This window comes from Tachysurus vachellii, chromosome 9, assembly GCF_030014155.1.
Source record: "Tachysurus vachellii isolate PV-2020 chromosome 9, HZAU_Pvac_v1, whole genome shotgun sequence".
Classification (NCBI taxonomy): domain Eukaryota; kingdom Metazoa; phylum Chordata; class Actinopteri; order Siluriformes; family Bagridae; genus Tachysurus; species Tachysurus vachellii.
This window is the reverse complement of record NC_083468.1, coordinates 9,916,378-9,930,820: the sequence shown is the minus strand read 5'-3', so window position 1 is coordinate 9,930,820 and position 14,443 is coordinate 9,916,378. Positions and strand designations below refer to the sequence as shown.

The 14,443-nt window shown below is 40.0% G+C and overlaps 1 protein-coding gene across 1 annotated transcript in view; it reads left to right on the top strand.

The window, feature by feature from the left end:
• Positions 1-11,967, top strand: part of LOC132851036 (SH3 and multiple ankyrin repeat domains protein 2-like) — a 112,786-nt gene extending 100,819 nt beyond the window's left edge. Inside the window, exons 20-23 of the mRNA XM_060877606.1 lie at positions 1,561-1,685; positions 2,005-2,116; positions 3,372-5,739; positions 7,828-11,967. Coding sequence (XP_060733589.1) covers positions 1,561-1,685; positions 2,005-2,116; positions 3,372-5,739; positions 7,828-8,299 — 3,077 coding nt within the window. The 3' untranslated portion in view covers positions 8,300-11,967. The remainder of the gene's footprint in view (positions 1-1,560; positions 1,686-2,004; positions 2,117-3,371; positions 5,740-7,827) is intronic.
• Positions 11,968-14,443: the final 2,476 nt, after the last annotated feature.

Genomic DNA, 14,443 nt, shown 5'->3' with positions numbered 1-14,443 from the left:
TTGTTTCTCCATGGTACAAAAAGTAACAATACAGTAGTTAAGTACACAAGACTATATACTGTGCAACATGGGTATATAAAATAATCAGGACACCAAAACAGTTTTTTGGGTAAAGCACTGGACTTCTGATCAGAAGGTTGTGAGTTTAAATCCCAGGTTCACAAAACTGCCACTGCTGGGCTCCTGAGCAAGGCCCTTTACCCTCTATGGCTCAGGTGTATAAGATGAGTTTAAATATAAGTAGCTCTGCATAATAGTGGCTGGAAATGTGTAGCAGCATTGTGCTGTTATTTAATATAACAAAGCTGGACTGCACATAGAAACATCATTGCAAGCACCAAAATGAGAAACTAATTGATTGATGCTTTGAAAATTCCAGCTGGTTTAGAAAGTTGTACTTATTAGTATAGTATAGTCATATTGCAAGGAGCACTACTTCAGAGACAACTGGATTGTCACTTTGGACTTGGTGCAACGGTGTACTTGCATTTACCAGCAGTGGATATAACCGTCCTTATCTTATCATCTTCCAACCACCAGCACTAATTGCCATGTCTTCTTCAATTTCCCATGAGAACATATGCGTTCTTGGTGCATTTACTGTATCACCCTAAAGGCTTCTTTGTTTTGTCACCCTTGATCTAAATATTTCCAGTTAGAAATGGTTCCAAGCACAGCGCCTTTAAAAATGTAAAATCATTCCAAAAAGGACTCGAAGAAACTTGGAGCAAAATGGTGTATACAGACTGGTAAATAAGAGGTAGATTCAATTTATATGAAGAGGTTGTGAGAGTGAGTGAAGAAGTCACTTCATGCTTTGTGGCTGATTCATACAATTGATGAACTTACTGTACATCACCTGCTCCCAATATTGTCCTGCCCAATTCAAACTGGCCAGATGAAATAATTCATTTTTAGTTGATAATGGCAAGAATTGTAAGAAGAACAGTTGATTTGATTTAAAAAATGCATAAAAATATAACATTATCTGGGTTCATCTGTAAATTAATTGTCATCTAAATGCCTGTTTTTAATCATTTGAGCATGCAGGTATGTGTAGAATATATAGAGAGTGTAAATCTATGTATATGTAGAGTCTGTAGAAGCGTGTATGGGTTAAATCATGCTTCTCTCCCCATCTCTGTGTAGATACTCAGTCTTCTAATGTTGAGGGTCTGAAGAAGAGGATTGTTTTTCAAGTCACACTAAGTAATCACACAAAAATGCATGGAGGCTTTGAACAGAAAACAAAAGAATACATAATGAAAAAGGAAAAAAAAAAAAAAAAGTGAATCGCTCGCATGCAGCTCGGCAGCGGTGGCTAAAGCCCACTGCAAAATACTACAGAGCATGCACGGCTTTGAGGGCTGTATTTTCTGAGTCTTTTTTGTTATTGTACATTTATTATTTCTTTTAGTTTCATTAAAATCATCCTTTGATGAAAAGATTAATGCAATTATCAGCTTTTGGCACCATGGAGATTTTCCTTTTATAGGCGTCAAAAGTTGTGAATATCCTTCTTCTGTTTTTTCAGTGTGAAGTGTTTTTCATCTGTCATAGATAAAGTGGACGAAGTGCCTCCAACCCAGAAAAACGCAAGGGACAATGGTTCAGTGGACATGAGAGTGGCCACCATTAAACCTCGCCCCTCCAGCCGCTGCTTGGTCACGCCTACTGATTTCAACGTAATTCTGCATCTTATCTTATTACCACTGTGTTTAAAAGTGTTTAAAATCACATCCTACTCATTATATGCACTATATAGACCACATAAGCACAATCACATTACATGTGTCACAAAGCATATACTTTATTCATTATATAGATCATACTGAATTAAATGCCTGACCATCATGAGTGCACTGAATGCATTCCAAACCACACACCATATTTACTGTACAGGTTATGCAGAGTGATAAGCTGTAGAATTCTGTGTGTTGGGGTGAGTCTGAATATATATCTTTATGTACTTTTGATGCTGAATGATTATAATCTATTTTGCAGGCCATTTATGAACGACAAGGTGTAGCTGTTGTTTCTCCCACCGTTCCTAGCGGACCACAGGGGGCATACTTGGGTGTACCAAAGGGAACAATAAAGAGACAAAAGTCCATTGGTAAGCAAACATGTAATAACATTTTATTACAATTTACAATATATTGGTACATTATAATAATAAATAATAAATAATATAAATGTGTATTATGTCTTTATGGGTAATAAATATGTATATGTACTCATTGTTGTAACATTTTAACAACATTTTAATATACTGTTTGATTGAGATTCGTTTGTAACATAACATGCATCAACACTTTTAATGCACAGTTATAAAGGCTTATAAATGGTTATAAAGGCATTTGTTCACAATTGCTTGTTAACTCTGTTTTTCAGATGTTAGAATAACGTATTAATAGAACTTTTTTTTGGAGGTCTCAAACTTTCTTCTTTTTATTGCTCTTACATCACCACATACAGAGCTGCAACGTGTTGTTTCTTGTCTTATAACTAAGCAGAGACAAAAATTTTAATTTAAATAAAGCCACTTTTTAATTATAGCATTTAGACCTGTAGAGTTTTCACGAGAGAGAACATTTATTTATATTTTCTGTAAGAGCCTTGGAAGTCCATCCTTTATTGATATTAGAAGCTGAAGAATGCCACTATATGCCAGGTCAATCATGTACTTGATTTATGGCACAAATACTTTATTCACCCAAAAATCTTCTGTGGCTCTATTTTTACACTTGTTGATTGCTATTCCCAGGCCAGATAACATTTCTATCACACAACAGGTTCTGTCTCGCCAGCGGAGCTTAGTTTATTAAGTTATCGTTAATTAGGCTGATCTTCTTGCCCTTTCAAATTCTTTTGCCAGAGCTATCGGAAGTAATTATACAACTGGAAAGTGCATTTTAATAAGTGATAATTGTATTATTCATGGTCCTTCAAATTCCTCTCTGACCATATGGCCTACGGCAGGGAATTATGCAACTGATGTCACTTCTTATCAGACCTAACATAGCCACTGGGCCAAGACCAGATGCATGTACTGTATATGTATGTTCTAGGAAATGCCTCACAAAGCATTGAAAGGCATTTTGAATTAGATAAAGTTTCACTTACCCTTTAGCCAAGCTAAATTACACAACTGACCTTGTGTCTCCTGAGCAGTGTTGTTAATTGTTAATAGTGATTTTAGAAAAGTATAAAAAGTCTGAGCAGGCTAACTTGAATATTAACTTATGGAATGTCAGGCCCTTGGATGCAATTATTTATAAACTTATAGACTGAGACAGTTTTGTTTATTTAGTAAAGATTTTAATTTTTTATTTTAGTCTAATAACATATGCCCTGTTTATTTTGTCTAGGTATTACGGAAGAGGAAAAGCAGTTCCTGACTCCTCCATTGCTAAAGTTCACACGGAGCCTTTCAATGCCTGATACATCTGAAGACATTCCACCTCCACCAGGAATCTCCCCTCCATCACCCCCTTTCAGCCCCACTGCCCCCAATAGCCGAGTATATAGCAACAACCAGCCTGGCTTTATGCAACCCCAAGCAGGCAGAGGGTACAGAAGTACAAACACCATCAATAGAGGTCGAGGTGGTTTTCTGCGACAAAACTCAGAGCAGTATGAAACTTCAAACTCCATATCAAACCAGCACAATTCCCGAAATCGAAACAGAGCCTCAGTCCCAGAGAACCCATATTCAGAAGTAGGAAACAAGGCCACTTATATCCCAGCCAAGCCAGCACGAAGGAAAGGGATGTTAGTAAAGCAGCCAAATGTGGAAGATAGTCCTGAGAAGACCTGTTCCATTCCAATACCCACCATCATTGTCAAAGAACCATCTACTAGCAGCAGTGGAAAAAGTAGTCAGGGAAGCAGCATGGAAATTGAGACAAGCACTTTGGATCATCCAGGCCAGCTGAGACCTGAGGATTCACTCAATATAAATAATCCCTTTGCTGCTGCTATTGCTGGAGCGGTAAGAGACCGGGAAAAAAGGTTGGAAGCACGTAGGAATTCACCTGCATTTCTTTCCACAGATTTAGGGGATGAGGATTTACCAATGCCCACTCCAACCCCTCGTTTGCACCACTCAAAGTCTATTGATGAGGGAATGTTTGCAAATGATGAAGGGCTTCGGACATTCATGGCACCACCTGCTTCGCTGCTTACTGTTTCACAAGGAAGTGGAGGTGAGAGTGAAGGAGGTGGAGGAAGTGGGGGTGGTGGTGGGGGCAATGTGACAGACTTTAACTCCCCTGAACCTGTGATTGTACGTGAACCTCTGAACACACGAACAAGGAACTGCCCTGATCTGGACAGTCCGGTAAGCCTTCCAGCAACAATAAAGACCTATAGCACCAATGGTGAAGGATATCTACACCCAGTTACAGGTAAAGCTCTTGATCCCAATTCCCCATTAGCTTTGGCTCTGGCAGCCCGAGACAGAGCTATAAAAGAGCAAGCACAGCCTCCTCCAGTTTCCCCAAAGCTGGAGCCTCACAAACCAGATATCAATCAACCCCTGTTTATTGATACCAAGCTTCGCTCAGGCATTGAGGCCAAATTTGCTGCATCTGTTTGCACAGGCCGGGCCGGTCTTCGGAGGCAGAGAACAGAGTCTAAATATGAAGCAGAAGGTACAAAAGATAGCAAGCAGGAAGAGGAAAAAAAGAACATGGTGGATGAAATTGTAGATAAATCACAGCAGAAGCCAGCAGGATTGTTGATGGTGCACACAATGGATGGAGTGAAGACAGAAGAAAATAATGTAAATGATGAAGCGAAAGAGGAAATGACACCTCAACTGGACACAGAAATTAGAGACTCAGACTCCAAAACTCCTTCAACTCCCAACTCCCAGACACCTGCCCCATCCCGAACAAAAAGTATCACATTAGGTGGATCAGTGGATGAACCAATCAAACTGCCTTTCCGAATCCCCCCTCCACCGCTGGCCTCTGTAGATATTGATGAGGAATTTGTATTTGCTGAACCTTTACCACCTCCATTGGAGTTTGCCAACAGTATTGACATTCCTGAAGACCAAGTAGCAGAGATCCTTAAGCAGAGAAAAAACAGTGTACAAGGGGGCCCTTTACCCCCATACCACCCCCATGCTCCTCCACCCATCAATGCAGAACTGAAACGTCCTGGGATAATAAACTGCATCCCCCCTTCCAGCTTCCCTCCACCACCTTCTGAGAGCTTTGAGCCAATCACGGACTCTGGAATAGAAATGGATAGCCGAAGTAGCGGAGACCCCCACCTAGAGACCACCAGCACCATTTCTACCGTGTCCAGCATCTCAACACTGTCTTCAGAAGGCAGTGAGGCTTTGGACACCTGCACAGTCTATGCAGACGGGCAGGTCTTCCTGGTGGACCGACCCCCTGTGCCGCCCAAGCCAAAAATAAAGCCCATCATCAAGAGCAATGCACTTTACAGGGACCCCTTGATTGAGGAGAGTCCCGAATCCTTCAATCAGCCCCCACCTCCACCTCCTCCACCACAATCAGAGCCCCCCAAAACACCAACGCAGAGAGCTTCTAAGCTGTGGAGGGAAAGTCCTGACCTCCGCAGCCCCCCCTCATCTAATCCAGATCCTAAGGCAAATGTTATTAGTGAGCTCAGCTCCATCCTGCAGCACATGAATAAGGAAAAATCCCCAAAACAGGGTGATTCCCTTGATTCTCCAACAGGACCCAGGAGCTTTACAAACAGGTGAGAGACAATCTTATTTACATGTAATATAAATGGTATATACACAGGTAGTGGTAGCTCAGTGGTCAAGACGTCGTACAGAATGTTATCAGTTTGAATCCCAGGACCACAACGTTGCCCTTGAGCAAAGCCTTAACCCTCAGCTACTCTATAAATGAGATAATAATAAGTCACTGGTGAGCTCACCACTTTCAGCATTTTGATAATACATTTTGAATAAATATAATATTATATAGTTTACTTGATGCTTGATGAAGATTTTTGCGGTGCTTACATTTTTACATGTTTAACTGCCTTCTGATGAGTGCAGGCTATCCCTCTGCAAAGGCAGTAACTGTACACCATTCTATTTTTATTTATTTTACATGTGCTGCATTGTTCTACTTTATGGTTACGAACACAAATCAAAAGCTCACAATTTTGTGCACAATTTTTGAACAGGAATCGTAGGCTACTGTAGTACAGGCTCACCAAAATTGTATAGTTAAAGGAAATTTTTTATCTATCTTCATCTATATATGACTGTATACATTGCATAGCTGTCATATGATGAACTTTCACACTCTTTCACACTCGGTCAAAAATGACCGTTCAGCAAGTAGTAAAATCTCATATACCCAATCTATATGTTTATTGTTATCCTTCACACACATAAGCAGGTCAGTCCTCGTCCTTTATTTTATTTACCTTTGATTTGATTTGTGTTGATTTGGAATTTAATAACCCTAGGCTTTTGCTGTATGCAGTGACACACTGTGACTCCTCCCTCTAGTGGCTGTATATGGAGATTACAAATCCCTTTAACAGTTTTTTACTTCTGGTTATATGTTTGATTAAATATTGTGTAGGTTAGCCTTGTGTGGCTGGGAGCATTATCCTGCTGAATGTACCACTCCTTGACACTTGCCATTGTGACAAGGTTATCAACGTTATTTAAACACTTAACCTGCTGAGGTTTTAATGTTATGGCTATATAAGATAAGACATGTGGAACATCTGACATTTTGTACAAAGGGGTTAACATGGTCAATATCATACTTATGCTTTTACATATACATTTAAATAAAGACCAAGAAACAGTACAACATCATGATAATTATATTGAGATTTTATACGTATATATACAGTAGCAGTATGTTCTCCCTGTACCTCAGTGGTTTCCTTCACCAGTCCGAAGACATGCTTTGTAGGCTGACTGGCATCTGTAATGTTGTCTGTAGTGTGTGAATGGATGTGCGAGCATGTGTGTGATTGTACCCTGTGATAGACTGGCATCATTTCCTGGATGTACCTCGCTTTTGCCCTGAGAATCCTGGATAAGCAGTAAAGAGGATTGATGGATGGATGGATGGATGGATGGATGGATGGATGGATAGATGGATGGACAGATATAAAGCAGTTGTTGTGGATGCGGCGTGTATCCCAGAAATCCACTGCAGTATTTATTCACACATCCACATTTGCACAAAGGAGCAGCTTAGTATGGGTAATGTAATACCGGAGAATGTAAAGGAAACCTACACGGATATGGAAGAACATGTAAAACTACACAGAACCAGAAACTGGATTTCAGGACATAATCCTGGTTTCCTAGAGCCGGAAAATTTACCGTTGGAACAGGATTCCACATAATGTTTTTTGTATTTTTATTGTAAGATATATTTTGTAAACAAAACATTCCAAGTAGTTGAAGATAAGGATCCAGGTTTTTTGCATTGTTAATGTGTAGTTACCAAAAATGATTATTTGTGTGTATGAAAGAGTGTGAGTGTGTGGAGATGTTTTTCTCAAAGAACAATAAAAACAAAAAAGATGAGGAGAATGTAAAATAATAATGTCTAACTGTAATGCCAATTACAAAGATAAAAAAGCATTGTGATTAAAAGTAACATTTTCTTATTTTATTCATATAAATAAGGTATGAGATGAACCGTGATAAGCGTCAAGATGTGTTCAAATTTTCTTCTTCTCAATGATCAATTACTGTGGATTAACTCTCTCTCTCTCTCTCTCTCTCTCTCTCTCTCTCTCTCTCTCTCTCTCTCTTCTCATTTCTCTCTATATATCTCACTTTCTCATTTTCTTCAGGGATTCTGCCATTCCCTCTGTCTCAGGTACCCAGCGCTCCACTGCTCTAACATTCACCACTCCATCTACTCCTCCCTCCATCCTTCCTTCAGTCACCTCTCCTTCTGCAACAAGCCCCACCCCTTCCACACCAGGCCCGGCATCTTCTCCGGCTCCGACCCCGCCTCTTTGCCTGTTCGGAAGCCGCTCCGCATCTCCTCTCTCACTCTTGCACTCGTCCTCATCGTCCTCATCTTCATCCAACTCCAAGCCGTTTTCCAGCAAGCCCGTCCTGCTGTGGTCCAAGCACGACGTCGCTGACTGGCTGGAGAGCCTCAACATGGCCGAACACAGAGACGCCTTCATGGAGAATGAGATCGAGGGATCTCACCTGCCAAACCTGCAAAAAGACGACCTCATCGATCTGGGAGTGACACGGGTCGGCCATCGCATGAACATCGAGAGGGCGCTTAAGCTGCTGATGGACAGATAAAGCAAAGACGAGTGCACTTTTTCTTCCCTTGCCTTCTGTCTCTCCCTACACAAATGCTGAGCAGGAAGGACTATCAGTAAGGACACTCGCTTTTTACACATCCTTCCCGAGCGTGTGAACGAGTGTGTGAGAAAAAAAAACACTTCTGATTCATTTGGGACCACTCTGACTTTTTCAGATCGCCAGCTGAGCTGGAGGCTTTTTTCTATCTTTGCTAGAAAAAAAAATATTTCATCACTATAAAAATATTTGGCGGTTAACTTGCAGCAAACACACACTGGAACAAATAAGATGTGTCACTTTGTTCTTTTCTTTTCCTTTCTTCACTTCTGTGTGTGTGTCTGTGTTTGTGTGTGTGATTGAGACCCAAGCCAAAAAGGGGAGTCTATCTACAGACTGCAGAGCCGTGCTTGTTAGTGCTAAAGAGTAGAAACGTATGACATAAATAGAAATATAACAGAAACTCTGACAGAATTTCTCCCTTCCTAGAGTTAGCAATGCAGATGTGTTTTTATTTATTTATTTATTTACTGATCTTACTCACCAGTTTAGTTAAAATCCCGTCTGGTTAGTTAGCTGGCTAACAAGATAGAAAAGCCAATAACATTCTTCTTCCTGTTTCAAGACTTCCATGACACACTTACTTTGTCATATATACCACTGGTGGTTTGTGATCTGCAGACAACTCTGAGAAAAAAGTTGGGCATGAGCCGCTTCTAGTGTTCAGTATCACGATAATCAGGATCAACAATTTATTATCATTTGAACTATTCATATTTGATTATTATTAAAACTTTATTTTCATGTTGTTTATTTAAATTTTGATAAGCTTTGGTTCAGCAGCCATACCAAGCAGTGAATATATATATATATATATATATAAAATATATAAAACACTGCTAGAGGGATATTCCCCAGTCCTGCTCACGATGGCCACTGAACAAAATTAAGCAATTGTATTCTTCAATTTCGTCTAAAATTAGCAGAAGACATCTATCCTCATGCTGCCTTCAGAACAGGACACGGAGTACAACATCCCCAAACTCTCGTACACCTAATCGTCATCCATGATGATGTACCACGTGCTGAATATCGTGATAACTGACACCGGCACATGCCTAGTGACAAGTAAACACACACACACACACATCATATCAGTACAGGAACTCCAGTGTAGCAGCCCCTCCTGTGTGAATGTGTGATGTGTGTGTGTTTTTTCCTTTTTGTCTTCCTTGTGACTGAAGGGTGGATTTATCAGTTCGGAATAACTCAGAATCAAAAGTGTGCCACTCCTCCTTTATATTTTCTAGACAGACTCTCTCATTTACAATCACGCTATCGCAATAGATTTCTAGAATTGTAGCCGTCCGAATGATTTATTTACTAATTATGTATTTGGTGTGAGACAATCCCCCTACTTCTGTCGGTGTCCATGTCTCTCACTTCTCCTCCTCCTCCTTCCTTTCTTTTCTCTTTCTCTATCTCCCTCAATTTTTTTCTCGCCAAAACCTCTTCTCTTTTTCCTTTTATTTTTCTTTCATATCTTTCACTTCATAATTCTGATTGCATGGATTCATTTAGTTATTTTCTTAAAACAATGAAGTGACTTCTTTGGACAGCAGACACTCGATTGTGGGTTTTTGTGTACGGTCTATTAAGGATTCCCCCAAATATTACAGCCAATGAGCCTTTAAGGCTTCTTTATCCCACCATTTAAAGGGTCTAAATCCTAGAAATTAATGCTGGACAAACACAAAACATTAAGTAACAAGAGGTGAAGATCTTTTTACATTAAGTAACAAGAGGTGAACGTGTTTTTGAAAGCCGACGAACATCGGGCTTGGTTTGACCCCACACTGTGTCGGTCCAGGAGATGAAGTTATATTAGTAAATTGTCCAGTTTTATCAGAACAAATACGCCCTTACGATCTTACGATGCCTTAACTGTATCTCATCCATTCTCTGTATCGTCCTCTGTTCTTATTCGTAATCTTCTTGCATTACATAAGTGATGAGAGATATTCTTACTGCTGTATTTGTCTCTTCCTTATATTCTGTCTTTTCATCAACAATCAACACTCCTTCACTTACTTGTCTCCTCATTTGTCTTACTCCATTCTTCTCATCTTTACTTTCTTTCTTTTGCTCTTCGCTATCTTTCTTCCTCAATATAAGCCGAACCTGCCATAAAAGCATTGCTCCGCTTTATACACAGAGTCTATTTTTAAACTTGTAAAGCGTATGTGTAAGGAAAGGCACAGTATAAATAAAAAAACACTCATTGTCATTATTAGAGATCTGATTGTTAATCATGAACAACCTGATTTTATATTTTGATACTTTGACCAATGTGACCATATTTACTGTTTGATCTGTTTAAAAAGATAGAGAACTAGAGGAAATGTTTAAACTCTTATGTATGAGTGAGTAGGGCGTGTGCTGAGATTCAGTCACCAGTTTCATCTTCTCACAGACAAAACATCAAAAAGAACGATTGGAAAGAGAGAGAGGGAGAGGTGGAGAAATACAGGGCGAGAGTGGTAGGGGAGGAAGAGGAAAAGGTATACAGGAAATAAAGGAAGAAGACAGGAAATGCAGGACATACTGGGGAGAAAAAAAATAGAGGTTGGAGCCATGTGGAGGAAATGCCTTAGAGAGGGAGAGAGAGAGATTTCTCCAGACGTCTCCAGATACAGAACAAATGTGATTTTAGATTCATTTTAGATTCATTTTTCTAAACATTCCTTCATCTTCATTCCATCCCAGAAATATTTTAAAAGTGTGTGTTTGTGTGTGAATTTTCAGATGGACCATGAGTGAATGACTTTAGAGTTCTACTATGAGTTGTTATTATTATTATTATTATTATTATTATTATTTGCTGGGAGCGGAATTGAAATTTGCTGCCCAAGTCACGCTGCTTTGTGTCGACCCTTTTTAAATAGAGATTATTTTACACTAGAGTATGACAGCAAAAACTTAAAGCACAGTATTTTTAATGATTTCTATAGAAAATGTATGGAATTTTATAAAGCTATGGGACTGAAATGGTGCGGTTTGCCAAATTGTGTTTTAGAACTATTTAAATGAGATGAAATATGTACATTTATCTGATTCCTTAAGAAGCAATATTTCTATATATATGAATCTCTCCTTGGTTGTGAGCTTCAACAATACATCCTGAAATCTGTGACTGTAAGATCGAAAAGATACATATTTTATGATTTTGGAGGTAAAATAGTCTACATTACTAAATCATAACGGTTGAGTTTCTGTAAAATGTGTGTATACCTGACATGCTGTAAATGTATACACAGGCCACGTCTACACTCTTTATATAACGCTTATTAGCAATGGAAAATGTAGATTAAAGCAGTAGTTGAATTAAATGAAACGCTGAACTTCACTATCAGGCCTCACCTCCCCAACATTCAGCTACCTTTTTTTTTTTAATAGATAAGCCTTTTAGCCTCACTCTGTTTTTGTGTGTTCATGTTCTCTTTCTTTGCTGTAATTTTGTGCAGATCCTCTTAATTAGAAAGTAACAAAACTATTATTAAATGTCAAAAAGATCAATTCCAGAGACTGCTTTTCCCCCCTGCCCAAAATGTTTCATGTATGGGAACCAAAACTAACTACAAAAAATAAACAAAGCATTTATGACCTAATGCGAGTATTCAGTGATTAAGCCTGAAGAGCCTGATTATGGAGGTTATGCTTTCAGTCTGGTGTGTGTGTGTGTGTGTGTGCTGAGCCCATCTACATCAACTCAAAAATGTCCTTCAGAGGTTTGAACAGCACTTGGTGCTAAAAGCTAGTTTTTGGAGAACACTCAGTCGTTTATCATGTTTGAGAGCTAGTTAGAGTTGGAAGTAAATATAAAAACATGACAAACATACTTTATGTTCATTAGCTGCCTAAGAATATTTGTAAAAAAAAAAAATTGTAGGTATAGATGTTTTTTTTTTATTTGATAGCCTTTTGAAAGCCTCTCAGCCTTTATAAGCCTTACAGCATGTGAGGCCTGACAGCCGTTTAATTCAAGCATAAATACCATGTTGGTTTAGTCACATGATATATGTCATCACTCAGTGTATAAATGTCAACAGAACTCACATGGCTAGCTATAGGATTATATTGGATTATATCTTGCAGCAATGTCATATGGTGATGCAAACATTATTTGCAATGGTATTTGCAATAAATTAGCAGTGAGTCTGGATTACAATGATTCCGGCGACGCATCCGAACTGCCTGAGGAGATTAACACTGACCTCATATTACTGAGAGAACGATGTTCACCTTGTAGAATGTGTAGAAAATTTATAGTGATGGCCCAAGTAGCTGCAGTACAGAGTGCATACAGAGGAACACCTCAAAATTCCTTGAAGAGTTGCGGTAGGGGTTTGGTGTCCATCCTGTACAAACAAAATACCATGTTGTGCCACTAGGGGACTTGTGGACAGAGGTGCCTTTTAAGCTGGTAGTAATCCACCTAGGGGACCCTACTGAGATGGCGCCTACAGTGCTGAGGTGTACTGCAAAGGCTGACACATAACTAACTTTTATTGACTGTTTGGACAGCAACAGCAGGAAGCAGGGTCTTGTAAACCAATTTTGGGGCCACAAGCAGGCAACGTTACCAATATAGTAAAGTCTGTATTGCAAAAGCGAGGGGGGCACGGTGGCTTAGCACGTTCGCCTCACACCTCCAGGGTTGGGGGTTCGATTCCCGCCTCTGCCTTGTGTGTGTGGAGTTTGCATGTTCTCCCCGTGCCTCGGGGGTTTCCTCCGGGTACTCCGGTTTCCTCCCCCGGTCCAAAGACATGCATGGTAGGTTGATTGGCATCTCTGGAAAATTGTCCCTAGTGTGTGATTGTGTGAGTGAATGAGAGTGTGTGTGTGCCCTGCAATGGGTTGGCACTCCGTCCAGGGTGTATCCTGCCTTGATGCCCAATGACACCTGAGATAGGCACAGGCTCCCCGTGACCCGAGGCAGTTCGGATAAGCGGTAGAAAATGAGTGAGTGTATTGCAAAGGAAGTATACCCTACAAGTGAAGTGTCCATAGTGGTTATCCATTTTCAAATAGGCAATGCTTCCAACAAAATTCATATTAGCAAAGCCCATGTGATATCAGTACATGATTACTTCACCTCCTTTCATTAATACACTTATGCATTTCATTCTGGGTGGTGTGTGGTCCAGTCACAAGATATACCCCGCGTCTGGAATGCCCCCAGTTGCAGCATGACTAGGGGAATCACCAACCTGCTATAATTAGTCCTATCATCTCCAACAGTATGGGTCTGCTGTAGGCCCTAGAAAGCAAAACCAGGGAGTGGTGTCCTCACGTGCACTAACCTGGCCCAGGTTCCCCTCCACCAGTAGTAGATCAGAATGGTTGCTCCAGTGATAAGGTGTTGCCAGTCCGTTCCACGTTCAATGCAACAGTGTTCATTTTCACTGGAGCAACTCATACCTGGGCATCAGTATCTGTGCTCAACAGAACATGGGTTATGAGGTCTGATTCACCCTAAAAGGTGGCAAAGTCTTTGCACTGATAAATAGGTGCCATGCAAGAAAGTGAAGTGATTTAATGTTCTGGGTTATACTGCACTTTTCAGCCCTACTAAAAAGCCCATCTTTTATACAGTGGATGTTACAGCTAGCTGTCATCTGTGACTGACAGTAGCAGTCAAAGCCAGACTTGAAAGTGCCAGCTCAACTGGTAGCTCATCATCTTTAGGGACATGACAGATGACTGACCTATAAGAATGGCTCTGCAAGAAAGTACAAGCCTCAGCACATGGATCACATGTCTGTTTGCCAGTTTGTTGATTCTAATCCTTTACATTGTGTTTGTCAGTCATCGCAGGACCTAGGCTTTTGTGACTACCAATTATTTCTGGAAATAGCTGTTTAGATTGAGGGGCCTGAGCCACATTTTAGCCCGAAACAAGGAGCTGCAAAGAATATAGATCCATCAATGGCTTGGTAATTGACAATATATAGTTCATAGAGGAAAAGAAACACTTAAAAATGCAGATGAAGGAACTGAACAGGAAAACAATCAAGCTTTTTCAGTTAACCTTGTTTTTTTCCCTCTACATACATCAAGCACACACAAATGGTAAAGACGTAT